Genomic DNA, 26,516 nt, shown 5'->3' with positions numbered 1-26,516 from the left:
TTCTATTCGTGTTCTTTAATGTAAAGATGATTGAAATGTTGCCCCTCTTCAAGCTGACTTAGTCATGCCCCTTTAACCTGGGTCTCTTGCCAGTTCCAGTTGAGTTGGCGATTAATTGCAATTAATTGCATTCAACCGCAGTTCATTTTATTGAACAGATTAATGTTTTAAATCGACAATTAATCGTTAATCCCTACCTTTAGTTTGAACTCCAGCTGAGGCAGGACAGAGAGCAGGAGGTGACTGTCGATGTTGTACAGCTCCAGGATCAGATCAAACACGTGCTCTGACAAGTCACTCACTGACGTCTTCCCCAGCATCAACACTTGATTAAAAAACTACAACACAAAATACAGGAAAACCACAAATGAATAAAGTAACAGCAACAAGCATTCAGCCCTAAAGTGAACTCTTCCGTCTAAAAGCTCCAATGAAAAATTCTTGAAACAAACAATCAAGATGTTGTGTTTGCAATTCCTCATTCATTTTAACAGGATAAAATCCAGATGCTCATCACCACAATATTAATTGGACAATATTAAGTGTAGCATCTACAAGTACTTCACAGATAATTACTAAATACATGACAGCACAGAAACACCACAGAGTATAAAATCAAGAACTCACATTAGTGATGTAGGGTTCTATCGCTTGAGCCGTCCTCTTTAGCAACGCTTTTGCTAGGTCATAGGCTTGCTTGTTTAGATTCTGTTTTGGGGGGAAAGAATACATTAATGGAGGGTACATTACTACATGTTTGTGTTGCAACTTCTAATGTTGTTTTATATATATTTTTAATGTATTCTATTTTAATGTTTTATGTTTTTTTCTGCATCCTGTCTTTTGTAATGTAATAAAGGCTGCAACCTTGGCCATGTGGCTCAATTGTAAACAAGAGATGTATTCATCTCAATGTGTGTAGCCTGCTTAAAAAAAAATAAAATAATAATAATAATAATAATTAAAAATAAAATAAAATAATAAGAATAATAATAAGAATAAGAAGAATAATAATAATAAGAAGAAGCAATATTAGTAGTGTGCACGTCACCTTGTGTGCAGGCACCAGGTTAACCAGCACCGTGTCCAGCAGCTCCTGCGATACAGAGTCGCCCTCACAGATGATGGAGCTCATCAGATCCACCATGTGCATGTGCACCTTCTGGTTGTGGCCATTGCTGAAGAGGAAATCAAGTGAAAAATACACTGTTTATTTGATGGAGGACCATGCATATTGGTGACCATTTGTGTTTGTATTTTGTAAAACAGTGGTTCCCAACCTATGGTTGGTATAATTTTCCAAAAATAATAATCATATTTTTGGTGTGTGTTGCTGTTGATTTATTTGAGTTTTATTCTTAATTGGGTCAGAGGTGGGCCCCGGACATTTTTGACAATTTCGAGTGGGTCCCAAGTTGAAAAAGGTTGGGAACCCCTGTTGTAAAACATACAACATCAATAAGTCGGTTCTCTGTTTTGGCAAAGAAGAAAGACGCTGATTCATGTAGGGCTGCAACGATTAGTCAAAAATGTCAACAATGACATTTCGTCAACATGGAATTCCCAATTGGGCTTTCACTTTTACTTTAGTTCACTCACTTGATGACCTGGAAGAGTGTCCTGTAAAGCTGTGTGAAGATTTCATTGCTGTCTTCCAACTCAAAACAGATGTTGTAGGATTTCACCCATGCAATATTCTGCGGGAAAAAAAGAATGCAATTAGTAAATGCTCAGCTACTAATATTAAAGGGTAAAATGTCCAAATACCTGAAAAAAGAAAGAAAGAAAGCCAGGATACCAACCTCCAAAAGGTAGAAATATCGATTGAACTGTGCACTTTTGGTGTCTTCAAGACCTTTCAGCTGCCTCGTGATGAACATGAAGATGTCCTGCAAAACAAAATAAATAAAACCATTACACACCTTGAAGGTAGAATGTACGTAATTTCCAGTAGTTTATTTCCAGAATGTATGCTTCCCATTCAAAAATGTCAAGTTGTTAATTAACATTTCCCACTACCGGCGATTTCTAAGGAATAGGTAGATGTTCTCCATGACTGCAATTTTAAATGACCATTAATTTATAGATATCTTTGGGGGCAAGACTGTACTGTGGCCTAGTGAATAAGGTAAGGTGGATTTAAAACAGAGGGTTGAAGGTTCGAATCTCACTCCATGCATGAGGTGCCCTTGTAGTCTAGTCGTGATCTCCATAGGCCCAATAGTGTAACCCAGAAATGTTGAGTACCCTAAAGTTTTATTGCAGAAATATCATCTATGGGCCTAATGAATTGAATTTAGCTTGGTTGCCCAAAGTTGCACTTTGAGCAATTTGCATAATTAGCATAAATATATTGTTAAGATAAGACTACTACAGGTGAATAGGATAAAAAATTTAAATAATAGGTATCACCATGAAACTTTCTCAGTTCCTTACTGATGATGAGAGAAGAAAAAAATGTATTGGATGTTTTTTGTATTTTGATGTTTAGATATGCAAATGAGGGCATACATTATCAATTATGCGCTAATTTGCATACGCACCAAATCACTTTCATAAGGTGAACTCTGGCTCAAAATAACTTTTATGTGGGTAAAATATGTATATTTGAGTGTTGAGATGGTGAAAACCTTCTGAGGAATCTGGTCAAGAGGGAGTTTTTACCTGGATATATGCCCTGTGCAATATACTGTATAGGCCTACATATAGGCTATTTATTACATACAGCATGTGTACAGCACACACATACATTCAGTGTAGCAGAACAATACAGTAGAGTATGCCTGTGTACACCAACACAAAATAACTATAGAAGAGTCATTTACTGGTTTGAGGAAAGGCTTTAAGGCCTAAAATAGCACATACTGTATACGTTTTTGAAACAAAATATGATTGTAGCAGACTTTCAGTATACAACATGCAGAATAACTACAGTATGCGTGCGCGCACACGCACACGCACACACACACACACACACACACACACACACACACACACACACACACACACACACACTGCATGGGTGACTCTAAACAACTATCCTTAACACTGACAAAAGTTATCTGGAGGTTTATATTGTGCTACTCTAGTCAGAAACATAATACAAAATCTGAAAAACAGTAATGGTTTTTGTGGTGTAGTTTTTGTTTCATACCTGTGCTCAATGGAATTGGGCAGAAGGATTGTGTTAAGAGGCTGGCGTGCTAGGTATAATAAACCTTATTTAAGTAGATGACCTCATTAACTCCTCTGAAACTCCAGAAGATTCTTCAAAAGAATGCTCAATAGTCACACAATTACACAGTTGAAGTAAAGCCATGGCTGGGTTAGAGACTTCTGTAGAGCAAAGGTTGTAAGCACTGTTCAAAATCCACCCAGTATTTCATGTAGGAGCAAAAGTACATTGTGGAATAGTCATCCCAGTCTTAAAAAAATTAAAACAAATGGAAGGAAGACAAGAATGCTGACAGTATTTTTACCAAATGACTATCCACACCACCTCAAATTCAAAATGCCAGCCTTCTGGGACTTGTCTGCTTATAGAAACATCCACAGCCCAGTGCATTAACAAAAGTAGGCTCTACTAAATATTACTAAAATATTTAGCATATGCCTATTTTTAAGCTACATGTACAATTGATTCTGCTGGGCCCATAAATGTCATTTCACATCTGAAATGTTGTTCTTTCCATACTGTTTAACATAATGCTAATACGAAATTGCTTTAACAAACTATCAACAGACAAACCAATAATGTTTTTCAAAAGGGGTGCCCAATCATTCAATTACTGTATACCACTGTATATGCACACACAGATATTTAGAAAAACCACATAGCCTTCACCATCCCCATACTTTCACGGTATTTTCTTCAGCACATGTGTATCCTGCAGCAATCACTGGCCTAATGCGCATGTTATTTTGTGTGATGTTGGCTCTTTTGGATTTGTTCACTGTTCATATGTGTATGCACGTAAGGCTGTTTGGCATGGAACATTTAATTCATCCATCTAGGTCAACACTACCTCTTGACCAGGTCCCTCAAAAGGTTTTCACCAACTCAACCACCAAGTACATATAAAGAGTTCAGATGCAAAACCCCCTAACTCCATTTCTGAAGACCTGCACTTCTATATTTTTAGAGAACCCCGTTGTTGGTTTGGTTTACATTCATGTACTTGATAATACATATAAATAGTTATATTACATAAATAAAATAAAAAATATGCATTTTTTATAGCTTTGTATATAAATAAAAATGAATTAAGATTATTTTCTGAAATGGCACTTAGGGGGTTTTGCATCTGAACTCTTCATATGCTTTACCCACAGGAAAATATATTTGGAGCCATGGGTTTACCATATGAAGGTGACATAAACCTCCAGATAACGTTTGTCACTGTGAAGGTCAATGGAGAGTTGTTTAGAGTCACCCATGTGTTTCTCTCTGTGTGTGTGTGTGTGTGTGTGTGTGTGTGTGCGCGTGCGCGTGCGCGTGCGCGTGTGTGCGCGTGTGTGCGCGTGTGCGTGCATACTGCAGTTATTCTGCATGCTGTATAGTGAAAGTCTGCTACAATCATATTTTGTTCCAAAAACGTATGTGCTGTTTTAGGCCTTAAAGCCTTTCCTCAGACCAGTACATTTCTCTTGTATAGTTATTTTGTGTTTGTGCACACAGATTCCAGCCAAGGCTCCCCTAACATGGGCCGTGCGGCACCCGATCCCACAATATTTTTTCTGTGCACAAACCCATTCAAGTACTACTGACAGCATAGTACATAAACTTTGTAGGGAAGAAAATTATTCCACTAGGATAGTTCAGCTTATTTTTGGTTTATTTTGGCTTACTTTAGTTATTCAATTTATTAGGCTATTTATCTTATTTTGACATATTTTTCCTGCCAGTCTGCCGTGGGCCCCCTAGCAGCCCCCCAGGGGTCCCAGGCCCCACTTTGAGAACCACTGCCTCAGAAGGTTTTCAACATCTCAACACTCAAATATACATATTTTACCCACATAAAAGTTATTTTGAGCCAGAGTTCACCTTATGAAAGTGATTTGGTGCGTATGCAAATTACAGGGTTCATACACTTTTTCACCAATTTTTTTCCATGACTTTTCCAAAACCTTTTTCTGAATTTCCAGGACCGAAAAAGCAATGACCAATCGTGGGTGGGGGTGGGGGCGTATTAGGCTATATTACAGGCTATATTACGTAGCCTATATTATAAATATGTAATTACTGTATATATTTATACTATAGACTATGGCATATTATATTATATATTACATAGCCTATATTACAAATATGTAAACAATAAACATATTCATACTATAGGTTATCTTTTACTACAAGCTATAAGCAACCATTATACTTCATGTTGTATTACATTAATTCTGCTATTATTCACCAATGTTATATAATTCGCTAGTCTAATGTACAGCCAGGAATGAAAATGAATAGGCCTAGGCCAGCCTATAGCAAATTAGGTCGTGAAATCATCATGAAGACACATTTGTATCAACATGCTCTCTATGGAGATGGATAAATGCTCATCCTGCCCAAGTAAGAAATCATAGGCCTGCCTACTACACCTGCCTAAGCACAACAGTCCAAAGCTCCTGTAAGAATGATAATGTTGTCATTTGTTGTGGTCGTTGCTGGAGCAAAAAAAAAAAGAGAGACTGCACTGTTCGTGGCATAGTTCTAGTCTGACGCCCACTCAAGGAGATGCTAGGGTGAGTTTCATTTTGTGTTACAACGTCATCTGACCGATTTGAAAACAAAGCCACAGATGACTTCTTCAAACTCTAGTCACGCTGCCGTTTATACCGTATTTCAAAACAGGCGCGTCATGCAGACATTGGTAATCGTTTGGCTCGCGGTCAGCTGCACATAGACTACTGTACGGATTTCATGTAATCTTTCAGCACACTGGACAAGTTCACTCGCAGGCAGCAGGTGCATTGCTTATCAATATCAAAATCTCGGGGCTTACCGAAAGCATAAAGGTTCGCTTGGTGCCCTATCTGGCAAATTAAACCAAGACCAAACAGGTCTTAGGATTGTATTCCTTTTGGCATTAGCTACGTTTCAGTGGAACCGCTAAATATTTAAAAACGCGTATAACTGCTAACCTGTTAGTAGCTGAGGGGGTAACCGCCTGCTGTATCTTGCCCTTCAGGTGGCTAACAAGTGCCGCTGCTTCGCCCATATCGGACGGACACATCACAACTTTCGTCCTCTCCAGCCATTGTTGATCATCTTTTCAGAAAGTTAAGCCGCGCATTGTTGAAGTAACACTTCGCGACATGCTGTAATATCGTACAGAACCACATTTCTTTTCTAGGATTAGAGCTATGATCACCTCTCACCACCACGCACACATTAGCCTACATCTAGCTCGCGCGTTACGAGGCGGGTTGCCAGGTGTGACTGATTTCTAGCGCCAAAAACGTTTGCAACCCGCCTGGAGCCATTACAACATGCGTTATTTGAAACCCACTCAATTTGGCAACACATGGTTAGGCAGACGCAGCCTGCACTAGACAACATTTCCACGAGAACTCGGACATTTAGATTTTATTACGCCGTGGCATCAACTTCATATAGATAATTGATGAAACACTGGATGGATTTCCATGACTTTTCCAAAACTTTTGACCAAAAATACGTTTTCCATAACTTTTCCAGGCCTGGAAATTTGAATTTTCAAATTCCATAACTTTTCCAGGTTTTTCATGACCGTACGAACCCTGAAATTAGCGCATAATTAATAATGTATGCCCTCATTTGCATATCTAAACATCAAAATACAAAAAACATCCAATACATTTTTTTCTTCTCACATCATCAGTAATCAACTGAGAAAGTTTCATGGTGATACCTATTCTTTTATTTCTTTAGCCAATTCACCTGTAGTAGTCTTATCTTAACCATATATTTATGCTAATTATGCAAATTGCTCAAAGTGCAACTTTGGGCAACCAAGCTAAATTCTATCCATTAGGCCCATAGATGATATTTCTGCAATAAAACTTTAGGGTACTCAACATTTCCGGGTTCATGAAATCACGACTAGACTATTGAGCAAGGCACCTAACCTCACATTGCTCTAGGGGTTAACCAATACCCTGTAAACAAATGTAAGTTGCTTTTGGATAAAAGCATCATCAAAGTGTAATGTAATGTCATGTCATGTCATGTAATGCAATGTCCACCTTCAGTTTATCGGGGGATGTGTACGGTGCCTCTGGGGCATATATGCGAAATATGTCGGCCAGACAACAGGCGACGAGTAGCCGGACGTCCTTGTCCGGGTGTTTGAGGAAGAAGTCGGAGGCCAGGTGCAGGGCCAGGTTCAGGTACAGCTCTTTCTCCTCCTCAGAGTCCTGGTCCATGTCCATGAACGTCTTCACCACCATCTAGAACAGAGTAGAGTAGAGTACTTTTGTCAATCCCGAGGGAAATTAAGGTGTCTGACAGCTTACACAAATACAAAACACCATCTACAACCACAACAACAAAACTCATTAATATTCTCTTTACTTATTTCTGCTACCAAAGGATAGTTTTTATATCTACTTTTAAAAATACATATTTATTATTATTATTATTATTATTATTATTATTATTGTCATCATCATGGTCTCAATCAACAAGGAATGCTTAATTTTGTTGTATCTGTTACAATGACAAAGATATTCTAATCTATTCTGTTTATTTCAGACCCATAACACATTAAAAAAACATCACAGCACAGCAAAAACTTAAAACAGAGCAACAAACAGAAAGAGAGAGAGAGGGGGAAAAAACAGATATTGCATGCATGCTCTCATTTATTGTCTCACATACAGGCATGTTCGCCAAACAATAAATAAAAAAATACAATATTATGTGCAGGTTATTCGCTGTTTTGGGTGGCATCCCCCACTTCCTTATTTGAAGTTAATATTTTTTGGAAAATGCATTGATGGAGGCAACCAGATACGGCCAGGTTGGTGGGGGGAGTAATTAACCAGTGCTCTCCCCCACCCTCCACCATGACGGAGGTACCCTGAGCATGGTACCGTCCCGCTGCCCTGCTCCCTTTTGGGCACCATTGGGGGCTGCCCCCCTGCCTGGATGAGACATAAATGCAATTTCGTTGTGTGCAGTGAACACTTGCGTATTGTAGAGTGCTGTTTCACAAAGACAATGGGAGATGGAGTTTGTCAGTTGGGCTTTCGCTCTGAATTGAATTATTGGAGGATCCATTTCCTGTCTGAACAAAAACACACATGGGGTGCATTCCAATACTTGGACTCCCGTCCTCCCCTGCTCACTTGCCTTCTTGTGGCCTTGTGATGACGTCGCCGACAACAGAATGGCATTTCAATATCTCGCAAAAGCTCAATTCTAATGTTATTTTCTCATTTGCAAACGGAATGGTAAATAAATAATAGTCCACTAAAAGTTGTTACGGCTAGGCTGACAGCGGAGGCAGTGCATCGGCAAAACGTGAGGCCACAAGCACAGACCGAGGACGGTAGTCCGCATATTGGCATGTACCCATAGGGTGCAAGTCATGCTACTTCCTCCCTCCCTGCCCTGTGGTCTACAGCCTCATGAATATAGCGGCTCGATATCACTGATGATCAAAGTATTATTCACTATTTTGCTAAACAATAAACCAAAATGTCATTCCCTCATTGGCAATTAAGCTGTTGAGATGGAGATAGCCCCTCAAAAAGTTCCTCTTCACTGGTTGACAGCGAGGACCAGAGGACCAGGAAAGGATGAGAGAAAGTGGTTTGACTGGACCCATACAATCAGGTGCAGGGCTTTTTCTGAACGGGGAAATAGGGGCGCTCCACCCTCATACCTCCGCGGGTGCACCCTCATACTTCTTTTTTTTTAATATATAAATTACTTTTTTGAGCGCCCCTAGTAAATTCCCCCCCTTCACCCCCCGCAACCTGCCATGATGCTCCCTCATGCCAAAAAATCCTAGAAAAAGCCCTGAGGTGGTGGTAATGCACCATGTATGCAAGCTGCCAAAACAGTGAAGAAGAAGAAGAAGAAGAAGAAGAAGAAAGAAAAGAAAAAGAAAGACCCATACAATCAGGATGCATGACATCTACCAACCTTGAGCCTCCGAACCATCTCCTCCTTGGAGATCTTGTCGGAGATCTCCTTGACCCCCGGCGGGTAGGTGATCTTGCCATCTGTGGCTCGATTCTTGGAGTGCGCCATGCTCTCCATTCAGTGCTTCATTAACTGCATGCATACAACAGATACATTAGCAAGTTAGTCATCACAGCTCTGTGTGTGTGTGTGTGTGTGTGTGTGTGTGTGTGTGTGTGTGTGTGTGTGTGTGTGTGTGTGTGTGTGTGTGTGTGTGTGTGTGGGTGGAGTACTTTTGTTATGATAGCTCTATTGGATGCACAAGTTTGATAGCAAGTGAAAGCAAAACGCATGATTATCATTCTTGGTGATGGCATCGAGTAAGTTCCCAGGAGTGACCTGCTCTACTCCGCAATGTTTACAATCTTACCCCTGACATGGGGCAGGAAGTTTTAAAAGGTAGCCCATCAGAGTAAACATCGATCATAAAACGATATACTATTTCAGTTGGTAAAAGATGCCACCATCATTATTATTAGGTACACTAGTAATGTTCCCAGCTGGGCCCGCATATTTTCAAAGCAACATGACCTTCATGACCCCTGTGTAAGCAACAGTGTATATGCTGCGTGCTTAGCAGGTCAGGCAATTAAGTGGACTAGAGGTGCACCGAAAATTCGGCCGCCGAAAATATTCGGCCGAAAACGCAAAAAAAGACACTTTCGGTTTTCGGCCGAAAGCCAATTGAGCGGCCGAATCGGAGGCCGAATAGAAAATGAATTGAAAATGGGCATTAATTAAACTAATTTCAGTTCTACTCTAACATTTGAAGACATCAAATACACATTTATTTTCTTTCCAAAACATGTCAAAACATTTGGATGTGCATTTCTGCCAAAAACACTATTGGAAATTCGATGGCCACTATTGGAATGTTATTCAAAAATCGGGAAAAAAAAGACGTGCGTTTGCTAACTGAGGGACTCCCACTGTCATCCCTTGAGAAGTAGCCTAAATTCCGCCGACGTATCATAAAGAGTTCAATACTTATTTACAGTGGCCTTCCATCTACAGCACCAGGGGGGAGCAATAGCTAGAAAATGCTGTCGAGTGTACACCTCTGAACGTCCAGCAGCACGTTCACTGGAAGAGGAGTCTGTGCGTCCGTGACAAGAAATATTTATCATTCCCTCTTACCCTCCTTCCATTCTCGTGGCACGGCAAAGTAAACCCCACTGAACAGCTGTTCGCTAGTTGGGCTGCATTAGAACTAGTTAGCAATTGACATTGTTGACAGAGAGTATCCCGATTCGCACGGCTACAGGGGGTGGCTTTTACAAAGTTTGTTTTACAAATCCGAAGCAACGCCATATGAAACGACCCCCAAATAGTTGCAGATTATAGTGTAGTAAGCCAGATAAAATCGCCTCAGCTAAGAGTGCTCAGCTAGTTTACTTCGCTTGTTAGCTTATCAGTATTAGCGTTAGAGATATTGAAATAACCTGCCATTGTTGACACTGACTGACAGCTACAAGTAGCTTACCTTGCAGAAGTTTACGCTGGCCAAATCAGACGCAAATTGATGTGACATTATTCCCGAACAGTTACAGATGACAGTCCATGTTTACAAAACCATCACCAATTGCAGATTTACAGTGTCAACGATTTATTTATGAATGCCCAATGCCCATTCCCGAAATGCACGAGATGTGTGGCTTCTCCCTGGCTGTGTGTGTGTGTCGTGTCGGCGGGGGGCGGGACGCTTTCAGACACACTCGCCTTACGAGTTGGAAATGAAAGATGAGCATCGTATCTAGACCTACCAGAGAAATTAGAATACAGGGGAGCTACTGGGTTAATTTAATGTAACCCTGCAGTACTTTTCATTTGTCACTTAACACTGCTAGGGAGGCCAACACAGATTTTTTTTTTTACTGGCTGGATATTTTTTTTATTCGACAGGACTATTCTAAATTCGAAAGAATTCTACATTCGAATATTCGTGCACATCCAATAAACAATTATTTCAGCAATATTCAAAAATAGTGAAAAACCTAGCTTTTGATCACTTTTGACTGAACTGTAATATTCGGTTTCGGTTTCGGTATTCGGCCAAGTGATTAATTATTTTTCGGTTTCGGTTTCGGCCACAAATTTTCATTTCGGTGCACCTCTAAAGTGGACATGTACAGGGGTTGTACAAAATAATTGAGCCACATGTCATTTCAGTGTGGGAAGGTTCATGGCTGAAGTGGACCAGCCTGTTGGCCATTCTTAATTAATGGCACATTGCACCAGTAAAGTGAAGTGTGAAGGTTCAATTAGCAGGGTACAAACACAGTTTTGCTCAAGATTTTGCAATGCACACACAATTATGGGTGACATGTCAGAGCTAAAAACGGAGAAATTCTTGGTACATAAATTATTGCATCTTTGACTGAGAGAGCAAGTCTCATGAGCCACCAAAGTACCACACATCCAACAGATTAACTGTGGACGCAAGAGGAACTAAATGACACTAAAATGACAGGTGTCTCAGTTATTTTGTCCAACCCCTGTAAGTTACCGTATAACTGCAAAAGGTAGCAAATACCATAACTGTGCAGGTAACCATATGGGACTGCCCAGTGTTTGTGTAAATTAAGATTAAGGCACATTCACAACAGCGGAAAAAACAAGCATTGCACGGAGGAATCGTGACAAGTTAATTAATAATGTATTTAATAATTCCCATACAGTTTTAAAACAAACGCAAGTGAAGGTTTATTTGCACATTCTGATAACCAACAGGCGCATCTGACTAGAACCTACAGCAGGTCAACTTCTGGTAGTTCTAGACTTGACGTGCAGTCAACACAACAAATGGTGATACAAAACAGTGTACTGCTAATGCAATATTATGAAATACGATGTAATGCACATAACAAAACGAAAGAAAGTGTGCATGAACGAATAGGCGTTGCAACTCAGCAATACTGAATATAGGCTAGTTCAAGGTTTGTGGGAGTTGTTGTGCTATTGTCAAACAAACTGCAGCCAGGACTGTATACAGCTACGTTAGCGCCGTGGCTACATTTTAGCGCCAATCTAGAATCAGACAGGTTTAATAGACTACGCGATGTTTCAAACACACATCAATTTATGCACAACACGCCACAATTTCACACAACATCTTTAGTTAAGGTGTCGTTACACCCCGCATTCATTAGCAATCTGCCTGCTTTCTGTGGATCTACGCTACCACGATGCCCGTGGTGATGCGAGGTATCAATGGGGGACGACAACATTAGCGGCTAACTTTATGTCCTCGCTAGGTAGGTACCATCCCCAAACCTAACATTCACATGCAGGCCCCAAAATCGTATATGACCAACATCGTGTGATGTTCTGCACATGTTTAGGACACAAGCACATGCAACTTGAGGTAGACTGTTGTGATCAAAGAACGGGTATTGACATGAATGCTGTTAGCCAGCTAGCGTAGTAGCAAGCATTCGAGTCGTATTGACTCAGGATTCAGTACTTGCACAGCAACAACAAATTGCCTTCATCGAACAGCTATATATAATTGTAGTAAAGGAGGGCAATTTCTGCCAGCAATGGTAAGCAACGTATAATGACCCTGATCATTGAATTTTAAGTCCAACGATACCTTATTTGATGAGGTGTAACCAATAGTCTGTTCTACTATGGTCCTCCTTTTCGGCTTCAAAATGGCGCCAATTTGCCCCTAGCAGCACCAATCCAACCTCGCTGCACAAAAGCTAGCAAAACTGCCGTGATGAAATAACACAATGGTGACTCCTGTAGGTTGGTACTCGTCTGTGTTTTTCTTTTTTGGCACCTTTCATTTCAATGCTGATATAAAGCTATTTACGTGTGAGTAAATAGGCTACAGCTCATGTTCCTTTTTTATTTTTGAAAGAATATAATGGAAAAGTTTACTTCCATAATTCCAACAAAATGTTACATTAATGCAACATTTTAAACTATTCCAATAGTTCATGTTTATTCTTACATATTTTTTAGACTTTATACTGAAAGGGGGGATGGGCAATGACTACAAAAGTTTTTTTTTTTTTTTTTACAATTGTTTTGATGAAAGGCTTCTTTCTAAACTAATAACTAGATGTCAATGTTCTACTTGGTATGGGAGTCTCTCTGACATGAAGAGGTCAATGGCAGTGGCATTGCATGGGAGTGGAAGCCCAGATATCCTTGTATTGAGGCTGTCAGCTGTCTTTTGTTTTTGGATGTGGTGACCCTCATTCCCCAACTGATTATACCCACAGATGACCATACCACGAGTGCCTTTGGTGGTATGGGCATTCTAACCCACCATGCCTAAAATCCCACTATGAATGGTAGCAAGAGGAATTTAAGGGGCAAACCACTCATTATACGTCATTGGGCAAAACATTCAATTATAAACGAGACTCCCATGAAATACCACAGGCTATCAGCCACAGTTTTTTTGTATTACACCAGGTTTTGTAATAGAAGTGAATGGCCATTGACAGTTTTTTTTTAATGTTTTCATTGTTTTTCTGAGTTGGAAGCATAGTGTATATCAATCTAATCAAATAAACCAATAAATACTTGAAATAGCTTAATACGTGGGCATATGTAGAATCAATTTAAGTGATTTTTTTGGGAAAGGAGCTGTATACCTCTATATATAGGGGAAAGTAAAAATGAATGCAATAGTACAATTCATACATAAAATCAACGATTTTATTGCAATTTACAGAGAAGACATCAATGACTACAAAACAATTGTGTTTACCCCAAACCCCAATATCCCATAAAACATGTTGGGGGGGCACTGACATTACAGTTAAATTTTTTCCCAGACCCGTTTTCAACGATGTAGAAATATTAAAAACAATGAAATAGTACAGAGAGTGAATGCACTGCAGCAGTGTAGTTTTACTAATAATCCTCAATGTCCATTCTCCTTTTACGCTGCCCTCTAAATGCATGGTCTGTTCTCAGATGGGAAGGGTCCTTAGACCTAAGCACAATGTCCACTGTCATGGGGAGCTCAAAGCGCTCCAGCATCTTAGCAATCTTCTCCTTTGGAACACCGTGTTTATTCCGCCTAAATGATTAAATAAAGAAATAAATGGTATTAGAACAATCATTTTTCCAATCATTTGTTGCAAATGTGTCGTGCATGTGCAGTTAATAGCTTGAAATAGTGCAAAGCCAAGTTCGGAACAGGTAGATGTTAAAAAGGTTTGATTACCCATTGTGCTCATGAGAGAACGCAAAGCAACCTGTGCTACACATTTATTACATAGGAATGTAAGTTCTAATCCATGTTTACTCGTCCAGTCTACATGTAAGTCAGTGAGGAAGGTCTTTCACTATACTACCAAAAATAAACAAAATGCTTGTGGTGAGGATGCTCTCTTATTAGTAGTGTTGCACCGATACCATTTTTTTGGCCCCGATACCGATACCACCCTATTTGAATATATATGAAGGGCTGCAGTGTATACTACTTGGATGTAAAATCATTGCATGGCTTTGTCAGGCTGCTGCCTACCTTTGAGAAACAGGAACAAGACTAATAAAAGTGAATCCAGCAAAACTTTTTATACTTTTTAAATACCTCTATGAAATAACTAATTTCAAGGCTGTTTAAGTGTCATACAAGCATCTGTAAATGGTATCGGCGCCCTATTTGTTGGTACTCGCCGATACCGATACCACCATTTTAGTGCCGATCCACAGATACTGGTATCGGTATCGGTGCAACACTACTTATTAGCAGGGAAGCCGACAGAGTGGGACAAAGGGGTCAGCTGTCCCGGGTCCAGGGAGAGAGGGGGCCCATAATTGGATCCTCATTACATTACATTGTATGCATTGGATTTGGGCTCCTGTCACATGTCGTTGTCCTGAGCCCAGTTAAAGCTGTCAAATGCCCTGCTTATTAGTCCTCTGTAGGAATGGATGAGAGGGTGGTGGTTCAGTCCAGCTTTCCTAAGCATCCATATAAAGTACATAGCCTGGTCCTGACCATCCCATAATACTACCATTTCATTTCGTATTCATGGTCTGGCATTTGTTTGCTCTGAAGCGATTGTAGGAAGCAGGAAGTTTGCACTCAGTTATAGTTTGAAATTATTGGACACCTCTCACCCAATCGCTGGCAGTTACTCAACAACAACATAGCGCAGACCAATGGCTCTGGCGCAGATGTGTACATCATTGTCACGAGCGTTCTCCCCCTTTCGTCCCCACGTGGGGGGCGTATTCGATTATTGGCTGTTTTCTGGAGGGGCGTTGCAATCAAAATTCTACTGCTCCAAGCGCTCCACAGAGAAGCACGGCCAGACTACAGTAGTGGAGCCAATCCTTTGACGGAAGTACGTAGGATGGCTCGCGAGGCTATAAAGTACAACCTTTACTTGCTGCTTTTTTTTTGTTTACTGTAGCTGTAGTGATCAAAGTCCAGCTCAGATCACTTGAATTCCAATGAATTTATGGCCGTAGGCACTCACCACCTCTGTCCCTTTGATGCGAAAGCGAAAGTGAAAGCCCAACTGGGAAACTCCAACTACCATTGTCATTGTGACACAGCAGTCCACAGCACACAAGTGCACACTGCACACAACGAAATTGCATTGATTTATGCCTCAACCGGGCCATTGGGCAGCCCGCAATGACGCCTGAAAGGTAGCAGTGCGGCAGGACAGCACCATGCTCAGGGTGCCTCAGTCATGGAGGATGATGGGGAAGAGTACTGGTTAATTACTCCGCCCACCAACCTGGCAGGTCAAGCGTCGAACCAGCAACCTTTGGGCTACAAGTCTGACGGCCTAATCACTTACCCATGACTGCTCACCACTTACCAATGACTGCCTAAATGTGCAGAGACTTAAAAATAAGGAGGTTTCCAGAATTCCACTATTAATTCCCTCGTATTCTCTGTGCTGAGGATGAGGTCTTTTGTCTCTACATAGTGGATGATGTCATTTACAACAGACCTGTACCCTGACTAATCCCCTCCTGGATGAGCCCCAGGATGGTTGTGTTGTCAGCATACATTATGATGATGTTGTCATGTCTTGAGAGACAGTCATATGCACACAGTTAGCAGTGTGAGCTCAGCACCATCCATTGTCACCAAATGTGGTCTCTGTGAGGACGTCCACCAGAACCCTGTTAAGCTATGTGTACACCAAGAGCAATCTACTACACTACCTCAGCAACGGAAGTCATTATTTCTCTATGGATTTTTCCTCATGAGGACTCCAGGCTCTTCTATTAGACGATTTACATCTTAACTTAACCTGGTTTACTCCTGAATCAGCTTCTTACTAAACCCATCTGCTCACCAGGCAACGGAGCAACCTATGTTAGTTTCCCTTGGGATTTATAAAGTATCTACTACACTGTATTTTACTTCTACTACGGTACAGCTTACCTTTCTAATTCCGAGGGCTCGTATTTCCAAGCAGTGTTTGGTTCCTGGAAACACACACTATATCCTTTGTGGAGAGCCTGCGGAGAGAGTGTTATGAGCTTTGTGTGGGATGTTGTCATTCTACCAGCCGTTTCAATAAAATTGTGCTATATTGATTTAGCAGCTACAGGTGTAAAGGACAATCAGTTTATATCGATGCCAACGATTCAATTCATCGATTCGTCCACTAGAAAATCTAATAATAGTTATTAATCGATGTTATTACTGCACTCATTTTGTGCTGGATTTTGTTTTGCCCATGCAGGAATAACACTGTAATAACGGTGTTCCTCAATTAAAATGCAAGGAAAGGTGACATAAATATGAACCATTGATATCAATCAAATCAAATTTAATCGAATCCTGGAGCATTCTGAAGTATCCAAAATAATCGAATCGTTGGTCCAAAGAAATCGATATCGAACCTTGTCGCCATGAAGGCTCTGATTTACACCCCTAGCGAAAGTATTTGGATATATGGATATGTGGCATTTGGGATATTCACCATTTCGACGTATGGCTTCATTTCCCAGGCCTGCATGTTGGTATTGTCAATAATAACTGGTGAGTGGTATTCACATAATGCCTTCAGTGCTGAGGGTTGAAAAAAAGAAAACATTTTAAAACAGAATCCAACTGAAATGCTGACAGAAGATAAGCTTACAACAGACTGGCTGTAAGAGTGGAATAGAATCCATAAGAATGACTATTATTATTATTATATTTATTATTATTATTATAAAAATCATGGTAATACTTCGATTTTGGTTCCAGCAATGTGCATCACTGAGTAGTCTTGGGTCATAGGTGTAGCCGTCCTCTTGAAGAAAGTAGTCATCAGTACTCAGGATCAGTCCATTGGGACCTGATGACAGTAGCTCCCTGGGGATAATGTGGTGGAATTAGTCAATTTCACTTTAAAGTCGGGATACTGAACAGCATATAAACACACTGTAAGATAAGTTAAGCAAAAGGCATCATCGGCAACTAAGAAAAGGTCATTGTCAATTAATGTCAATTCAGATGATTCCCTAGAATCTCCCCTGGTGGCATCACCATGTCTGTATTTGTCTTCAAAATGCCAAGTTGACAGTGGGTCAAAATTCGTGATGAAAACTGAATCGTGAGTTGGATGTATCGTTACAGCCCTGGTGCCGATCGGGCCTAAAGCCGTCTGATTTCCCACGAAATAAATGTTTTTATGTGGTATAGAAAACTATGCAGTGGGGTCATTTCACGTGAAATCAGACACTTTGGGACCCGACCGACCCGGATTTCAATCATACTTGGTGTGCCTTTTCAGTAGCAAGGTAGCACCCCAGAACTGCATTGGTTTGAATCTGACACTAATATTAAGGGAGAAACAGACTAGGAAAGGTTCACATGTGAGGGTAGGACACTATACATTCAGCCTTGAATATATCAGTCAGTGTTAGTCACAAAAAGATGCCTGTGGTGTTGTTTGAAAGCTCTTTTCTGGCTCTACATATTACACAATCACCTTGGAATACAACTACTCTCAGAATATGAATTATGATAAATTGAAAAATTAAAAATTGAATATCTAAAAAAACTTATATTTTAAAATGGCCAGTTCCTTGTCCAAACGTAGCCGCAATGTCATGAGCAGCACCTAAAATGCTGGTGTTCGGTTTTGTTATTCATTTCAGAGAGAAGTTGACTCACAAATATGGCATCATACAGACCACTTACTAATAATATGGTAATACCATAGTAGCATCACATGACAAAACAAAAACAAAACATAAATGGTCAGTGTCCATGGTCCCAGGTTTCAGAAACTAAGGCAGATGTCCATTTATACACACCAAATGATGATATGTGAATGTTTGAACATTCCTTCTCTGTGTACCTGTGCCATCTTCCCTTTACCATACTTTAAAGAGATAATCAATGGCTACACTCTCATTTTGTACTCTACCAGTGCATTTGAAGCAGCAGCTGTGTCTTTTGTAGATAATTTATATACGTCCCGTTGCAGTTACAGGTTCCACTACCAGAAGCACATCCTGATGATCCATGACAAGTCTATCTGGTCTGAAGGGAAAAGTGAAGGATGGAGATGGCCCATGAGGATGCAGGAAGTTCAGTTTCACCTCTCCAGTGCTCGCCATACATTCCTCAGCACATGCTAGCCACCAGTTGCCATCATATACAGCTACAACATACCCTTTGATGCTTGAAAATGTAACACATTCCTTTACTGAGCTCACTCTTTCAACTCTGCCTTCTCTGAATGCTCAAAATGACCTAACTTCCACTGTGTCCATTGACAATGGGCAGAAGCTGTGTAGTTTTTGAGTACCTGGAATAGTTCTTGCAGATTCAAACCTTTTCAACAGGTTCTCAGCTTCATGATGGTACATCTCTGTTGTGGCAAACTGGCAATGGATGTTCTTGACATTATCCTTGACTGACTCCCTTGAACCAGGAACATTTTTTAAAACTATAGTTTTGTAATTCAAGATGCTATTCAATCATTTCACTGGAACAACCAGTGCAGGCCACAATCCATCCATTTGTATGCTACTACCAAGATCAGTTGAAACTGGGAAAAAAATCTGTTTTGTTGTTATTTCAGACTGCAACATTCATGATACAATTGCTGTACATCTGTTTCAGAAGCTCCTAATTCAGTTCCTCAGTGACACTTCATCAATGACAGAACGTCCAAAGAAGATCCTATATTTTTTCTGATGGCTGTGCTGCACAATATAAGAACCTTAAAAACACAACAAATTTGTGCCACCACGAGGCAGATTTTCACATACCTGCAGAGTGGCACTTTTTTTGCCACATCACAATGCAAAGGTCCATGTGATGGCGTTGGAGGGACAGTTAAATGGCTTGCTGCACGAGCAAGTCTGCAACGTCCTATTGACAATTAAATTGTAACCCAAACCAACTGTTTGAATTTGTCAAGGATAATGTCAAGAACATCACACTGATGATGGCTAGACCAGAAACGTTTGTCCCTTGTCTGTCGTTTTATTAACTTGAGGAATGTATGCCGAGCACTGGAGAGGTGAAACTGAACTTCCTGCATCCTCATGGGCCATCTCCATCCTTCACTTTTCCCTTCAGACCAGATAGACTTGTCATGGATCATCAGGATGTGCTTCTGGTAGTGGAACCTGTAACTGCAACGGGACGTACTTATACATTATCTACAAAAGACACAGCTGCTGCTTCAAATGCACTGGTAGAGTACAAAATGAGAGTGTAGCCATTGATTATCTCTTTTAAGTAACGGTAAAGGGAAGATGGCACAGGTACACAGAGAAGGAATGTTCAAACATTCACATATCATCATTTGGTGTGTATAAATGGACATCTGCCTAGTTTCTGAAACCTGGGACCATGGACACTGACCATTTTTTGTTTTGTTTTTGTTTTTGTCATGTGATGCTACTATGGTATTACCATATTATTAGTAAGTGGTCTGTATGATGCCATATTTGTGAGTCAACTTCTCTCTGAAATGAATAACAAACCGAATACCAGCATTTTAGGTGCTGCTCATGACATTGCCGGCTACGTTTGGACAAGGAACTGGCCATTTTAAAATATAAGTTTTTTTAGATATTCAATTTTTAATTTTTCAATTTATCATAATTCATATTCTGAGAGTAGTTGTATTCCAAGGTGATTGTGTAATATGTAGAGCCAGAAAAGAGCTTTAAAACAACACCACAGGCATCTTTTTGTGACTAACACCGACTGATATATTCAAGGCTGAATGTATAGTGTCCTACCCTCACATGTGAACCTTTCCTAGTCTGTTTCTCCCTTAATATTAGTGTCAGATTCAAACCAATGCAGTTCTGGGGTGCTACCTTGCTACTGAAAAGGCACACCAAGTATGATCGAAATCCGGGTCGGTCGGGTCCCAAAGTGTCTGATTTCACGTGAAATGACCCAGTGGCAATTAAAATGTATCCCATCAAATACATAAGCTTAATATAGTATATATTTTTTAAACTCACCTGGCCTTTGTGGATTTCCCAGATCCAGGAGCACCCCTCATTATTATCAACGACAGGGAGTCTGAAGAATAAGGGCTTGGACTGGGATGCTGTGGCACCTGCCAATGATGCTGATGATGTTGTTCGTCTGCATAAGACCAGCCGGAAGAACTGGCCTGCTGGCCATACGTGTCAAAGCCAACAGGCGGCTCCATTCGAAATGAATGGGACCTATTTGGGATGAACCTGTGATGATGATGACCTCGAGACAGCTGGCCATCACAGGGCCAGCCATCGCCACCACCACCAGCACCATATTCATTATGAACATATGAGTCTATTGGTCCCTGCTGCTCTAACCAAGAATAATCCTGGTTTGAATCCCTGAGGTCGTCGTACCTTGGTCTGTCATCAAAGGTACATGGTGGTGGTGGTGGTAGTGGCACATTTTGGAGAGGAGGCCCCTGGATATTTATCAGCTTCTCGTTCTCATTCGCTGCATTGCTGGGCGATAGGGCATATGAATATTTTTTGTGTGGTGGTGGCACTGAATGACCTGTATGAGAGTCAGGTCTGTGTGACGTCTGTCCACGATTGTGTGAGGATTCATTCTGCTGCTGGTCTGGTGGAGGCTGCCGAACCCCCAGGTCTGAAGCAGCAAGGCTGGGCTTTGGTTCTGGCCCAATAACACACGTGTCCACAAGGCTGGGCTTTTGTTTTGGCCCAATAACACGCTTGTCCACAAGACTGGGCTTTGGTTTTGGCCCAATAACACGCTTGTCCACAAGGCTGGGCTTTGGTTTTGGCCCAATAACACAAGTGTCCACAGTGTCGGAGTCATCGGATTGGTTTACATCTTCTGGATCAATCTGTTCAAGTTCTTTATAGAATAAGTCCAGTTCATCGTCAATATCCACTTTTGAAATAGCAGTTTCTGTTTGGAAAAGACTGTTGGAGCTTGTCCTGCCAGCACCCGAATGTGTGTTATTGTTACTAGCATGTAGGTTTCCACCGCGTGGATTAGTCAACTGGTTCTCAGTACTTGACATTTAAGTGAAATATGTAGAAAAATGATGACGACAAAAATAAAAGCAGTTATGGAAATTTTAGGTGACATAAGGTAGCCAATGTGATTTCAATTCGGTAGAATATTAGCAAGCTAATTGTTTTGAAATGTAAAGTGTATTATCGCTGATAAGTCAAGTAAAATAACTTCTATACTGACTAGTACAAGCTACCTGGTATAGTTTCCTTAATCGATTGTCACACTATGCAGAGTGGGATTTGGAACGGGGGCATTCCCAATCGCAAATGTTGGGCTGGTGATCGGAGGTAATAGTCCAAAGAGTCTTCAGTGATCTGTTTCATTTTCGACCACAAACTAGCTGGACCAGCAACGTGAAATTAGCAGCAATGTCCTAACCGGATATGGAGAAAGCTTTACATATTTCTTTCAAAATAAAAGCAATCCTTACAGCCCAACAACAGACACACGACAGGGACAATAACATCTACGCTACGGGCGGCGTTTTATGCTTTTATTTTGAAATATGATTCCCGTGTTGGTACTTCTAGGGGCGTGTCGTTGTGTTTGGCGGTTTTGGTTGCTTGTGTAAATGAAAACTTCAGATCAGTCAGTCAATAGTGATGTATGTTAGTTCTAATGCAGTTTCAAATGCTTTTCTAAAACCAGCCTTTCCAAAATGTTTAATGACTTTTCCGATGTCTACCACGGCAGAAAGAATATTTACCTGAGGTAAGATTACCACCGTTTGACCAAAGTGTGTAGAGTAGCGACCTGAGTTGGTGAGGTAAACACAACTCCACTGTCTTGGCCTCTGCTCTTGTATGCTATCACTTGTGGTTGCGATGTCAGGTTGTCAGGCTTGGTCGATTCAGCTAGCTGTGTAAACAATGATGTCAAATTGTCAACATCCATGACACTATCCTGGAAGTGACCATGTGCCTTCTTCAACTTATGAAGGGATCCCAGTAATTCAGGTCAAGTCAAGTGTACTTTATTGTCAAACGTCTATGTAACGGGGTTAGCACAGACGTTTGAAATTGCGTTTGACCAGTCTCCAATGTGCAGTTTACTAAAGCATTTAAATAAGACATTGACAATAATCTCCCTCACACACACCCACTCTCTCTCACACACAACTGGGGTGGGAGTTAATAAGCAAGGCTTCATCCCACTCCTTTATCAAATCAAACCTATGCATACATGAATGTACAATTCTTCTTTCTCTGACACATTCATTCACAACATACACACAGACAATACACACTCAGGGCTTTTTCTGAACGGGGAAATAAGGGCGCCACGCCCTCATACTCCGTGGATGCGCCCTCGTGTTTTTTATTTTTTATTTATTTATTTTTTGAGCGCACCTAGAACATTTCTCAATATAAAGTTACATAGTCATAAAGCCTCATTAATCCACAACATTGTAATGATAATAATGATCTAATAACAATCTAAAGTGCTAAATGGTCGAAAATGGAGACAGCATCGCGCTGTCGCATTGATAACTTTTCTGCACGTCTGAATACGAACCATTGCAAGATGAAGCAGAGCTCAGGGCGCACCTTGTCTCGAACTGAACATTAGATCAACCAGCCAAGATTCTCCTGTTCAAATGCTTGCGGCGTGATAATTTTATAATTTAGGGGGAAATGAATTGTCATCGTGACCTCTACCAGTGATGCGCGGGCTGACCCGAAAGCAGCGGGCGCTTGCAATTAACTGCGGTCGACCGCAGGCACGGGTTATGAAATATTATTTTTAATGAAATTCGGGTCGGGTGCGGTCGGTCAGGACCTTTGAAATGATGCCGAATTTTAAAGTAGGCTATAGGCTAGCCAATAGGCTATAGTTTACTTTAGCAGACAGGGACATTTTTTGCGAAATAGATCAAAGTTTATATGGCTGAATAACTACGATGGTGCCACGCGCTCTGCAGGAGACTTAATGAGGCTCCTGCGTCGGCCGAATATCTTCTGCGCGCAACTGGTGCAGCAGGTGCAACCATTGAGTGCATTTTGAAGAACACAGAGGGTGCTCTCTAAACAGTGCAGTGATGGATATAGCCTACATATTTTCTTATACAATTGTAATGGTTTCGCGCTCATGGGTTGCTTACAGAGTTTGTTTTCATTTCCTGTGTCGTACCATGACTACGAGGCAATCGACGGCTGGCTCAGTCTGCTCACCAACCTACAGATTAATTTTCTCCATGTAGGCTATCCAAACGACGATGTTACCGAAATAAACAGGTGACAGTCGGCAGTCCTCATTGCATGGCCTCGGTTCAAAAATCCAACATGTCCTGTTGAAATGCACAGCTGTCTTGTTCTTGACTCAAATTCCTTTTTTAAGACCTTTATTGACGTGATTGTGCTTTGCCAATGACGCTAGGGTGTTCATAAAGACGCACGGCTACTATTTTCAAAGGCGGGTCGGGAAGCGGGCCGGGTCAATATTTTTCATGAATATTTCTTGCGGGCAGGGCAAGCGGGCGGACTAGGGAAAAAAGCGGTCGGGTGTGTCTTGTTTTTTTCGTCGACCCGCGCATCACTGACCTCTACCGTTTAGGCCTAGCGTTTCTCCAATAATCATTGCGCAGGGTGACTGCCTGCCTGAGCACCTACAACGCCGTAGCTCACGAAAAATGCTGGTGAAGTTACTCACTCTTTGGGCCGCAAAAAGTTATTTTTTAGAGAGAGGGGGAGGGGGGAGAGCCTGCGTCCACCCTGATCAGGGCTCTACATTGCGAGCCTTTTGCTCGCATATGCCCCTAAAATAAATGATTGTGCGAACGAAATAATGGAAAGGGCGCACGTGTGCGAGTAGATGTTTTAACCCTTTCAATTGTATTTTGCTCCTAAAATAAATACACCCCATAGAGAAACGCAGGAACGTGTGAACGAGAGAAGGCGCAAAAGACAGCGTGCGCGTCGCGCACATAGAGACAGAGGCAGACAGACAAACAGTCGGGGGAGTTTTGAAATAAGATAAGCGTCGGGAGTATCGAGCGCTTCCACTGACGGAGAAGAGCTGGAGAGAAACTTTGGCGCTAGAATAGCCAATTCTCCGCTTAGCACAAATGCTAACAAATGCTCAACCTGTTAACTTTGTGAGAAGAAATAGCTTCGGTTTATACATACACCTATCTTGTAAGAAAGCCCAAAGTACGTGGCTAGTACTGTATGTTACTCCTCCTGAGACCTTGGCAAGGGAGGACACATATCAGGCTCTCTGTGCGCTCACTTGCTCAACTGTCATCATCATCACGTCACGTCATGTGAAGTCAGTATTTTCTTGGGCAGTCTTGGGGTGTAGTCTAGGTTTTTGATGTGCAAGCCTTCAATATTGCCAAATTGTTATTTAGAGGAAATGTGTTTGGTTGGCATCCACTCTTTTTTGTTTCATTTCTAAAATGCAAGTATAGAACAATGTTGTACTTTCAAAGGGTAATGTTCAGATTACTGAGTTGCTGTTACTGTGGTACCAAATGCAATTAAAAAAAAAGTGTAACCCATATGGGTAGTCTAATCATAGCCTCATAGCGTACTCATATGCGAGACATTGTATTTTCAGGACAGAAGTGTAATTGCCTCTCTGGTCTCTCTTTTTAAAAATCTGCCCCCCTGACCAATTTCATCCCAGCTCCCTGCCAGATCATGAATATTTACCTATGTACCAGAATAAATTTCAAGTTTTGCTTAATGGCTTAATTTGTGCATTTCATATAGGGAGGGGAATATGTTCTCACAAAGCCCCATTTTACCTTCATTTTTTTAAAAATCGCGCACCGCAGAAGGGGGGGAGGACCCCCCCTTAACCCCCCACCCCGGTTCCTCCCTCATACAAAAAAATCCTGGAAAAAGCCCTGCACACTCACACATGTGCAGTCTTCAAACACTAACATACTGATATAGACATGTACAATACAATACAACACACACACACACACACAGTAGCAGAAGAAGTGCAATCAGTGGTCATACTAGTAAAGTGAAAAGTGCAGATCTGTATACGGGTGCAAGAGTAAGGTGCTAGTGGCATGATGAAGGAAATGTTCAATGTCCTCCATTGACCTTGGAATGTTCATGTGGGTTTCTCTGTCTGATGGCTTCAATGAGGGATCCAGAGAATATTTTCATATTTTTCGTCCTCTTGCCGTTTTAGTGAAATGAGCCTGCAGTCCACAAGAGCCCAATATGTTTGAGGCAATCACTCTTGAGATCAAAAGGGGTAAGTTGTTATTTGTTTCAAATCAAGTTAAGTGTACTTTATTGTCGGAAATCTATGTAACAGAACAGGGTAGCACAGAAGTTTGTAATTGTGTTTTTGCAGTTACTGTAAACTGAAACATCTAAGGCATCTGCAATACTCTCTCTCTCTCTCTCACACACACACACACACACACACACACACACACACACACACACACACACACACACACACACACACACACACACACACACACACAAAGTGCAGTGCAGTAAAGAACTAACATACTCATACATGAATTTACATTCTGTCTCTGACACATTCACTCACAACACACACACACACGTGCTTCAAAAAGCACTAACGTACTGATGCAATACACACACACACACACACACACACACACACACACACACACACACACACACACACACACACACACACACACACACACACACACAGTTTGTATTATTTAAGCAAACACCAGATGGTGAATTGTGCACCAGAGTGTACAGATGTTGAAGAAAAAAAACATTATCTTTGCCTTTTTCCCATACATTGTTTAAGAGTAAACAGCACCATTCAGGAAGCTTTTAGACTTGAGAAAGCGAGGCAATCAGGATTGCCTGACAGCATTTTCACAAATATGACGTAGTCGAGAAGCGATTGTTGTTTCAGACTGTTCTGTAGATGCTACCACATTGATTT

At 41.1% G+C, this 26,516-nt stretch overlaps 3 protein-coding genes across 3 annotated transcripts in view; 1 reads left to right on the top strand and 2 right to left on the bottom strand.

Annotated features, from left to right (window-relative positions):
• pds5b (PDS5 cohesin associated factor B) overlaps positions 1-12,845 on the bottom strand; it is a 36,065-nt gene extending 23,220 nt beyond the window's left edge. The window contains exons 1-8 of the mRNA XM_063205846.1: positions 12,759-12,845; positions 9,128-9,259; positions 7,222-7,425; positions 1,803-1,889; positions 1,600-1,697; positions 1,052-1,178; positions 628-708; positions 198-338 (exon numbers count right to left, since the gene is read on the bottom strand). Of these exons, the coding sequence (XP_063061916.1) occupies positions 198-338; positions 628-708; positions 1,052-1,178; positions 1,600-1,697; positions 1,803-1,889; positions 7,222-7,425; positions 9,128-9,244 (855 nt within the window). The 5' untranslated portion in view covers positions 9,245-9,259; positions 12,759-12,845. The remainder of the gene's footprint in view (positions 1-197; positions 339-627; positions 709-1,051; positions 1,179-1,599; positions 1,698-1,802; positions 1,890-7,221; positions 7,426-9,127; positions 9,260-12,758) is intronic.
• A 977-nt stretch (positions 12,846-13,822) lies between these two features.
• n4bp2l2 (NEDD4 binding protein 2-like 2) lies at positions 13,823-21,953 on the bottom strand. The gene is made up of 5 exons (XM_063204506.1): positions 20,591-21,953; positions 17,341-17,465; positions 17,089-17,177; positions 16,545-16,621; positions 13,823-14,207 (listed from the first exon to the last, which is right to left on the bottom strand). The coding sequence occupies exons 1-5, from the start codon at positions 21,616-21,618 to the stop codon at positions 14,039-14,041; spliced, it is 1,488 nt and encodes a 495-aa protein (XP_063060576.1). The 5' UTR covers positions 21,619-21,953; the 3' UTR covers positions 13,823-14,038.
• Positions 21,954-22,143: 190 nt separating this feature from the next.
• The window catches only part of brca2 (BRCA2 DNA repair associated), a 32,948-nt gene continuing 28,575 nt past the window's right edge, over positions 22,144-26,516 (top strand). Inside the window, exons 1-2 of the mRNA XM_063204667.1 lie at positions 22,144-22,325; positions 25,764-25,829. Of these exons, the coding sequence (XP_063060737.1) occupies positions 25,796-25,829 (34 nt within the window). The 5' untranslated portion in view covers positions 22,144-22,325; positions 25,764-25,795. The remainder of the gene's footprint in view (positions 22,326-25,763; positions 25,830-26,516) is intronic.

Source organism: Engraulis encrasicolus, chromosome 8, assembly GCF_034702125.1.
Source record: "Engraulis encrasicolus isolate BLACKSEA-1 chromosome 8, IST_EnEncr_1.0, whole genome shotgun sequence".
Lineage (NCBI taxonomy): Eukaryota > Metazoa > Chordata > Actinopteri > Clupeiformes > Engraulidae > Engraulis > Engraulis encrasicolus.
Note: the sequence above shows the minus strand (reverse complement) of the source record. Positions and strands in the feature narration are given on the sequence as shown.

Bases quoted from the DNA above. Each gene is read 5' to 3' on its own strand.
- n4bp2l2 (XM_063204506.1), bottom strand. From the start codon at position 21,618: ATGTCAAGTACTGAGAACCAGTTGACTAATCCACGCGGTGGAAACCTA. The intron at 17,178-17,340 runs GTATTACCATGA...TTCAACCCTCAG, and splicing joins TTGCTGGAACCAAAATCGAA to CACTGAAGGCATTATGTGAA. The intron at 16,622-17,088 runs GTGAATATCCCA...CTCTCTCCGCAG, and splicing joins TGAAGCCATACGTCGAAATG to GCTCTCCACAAAGGATATAG.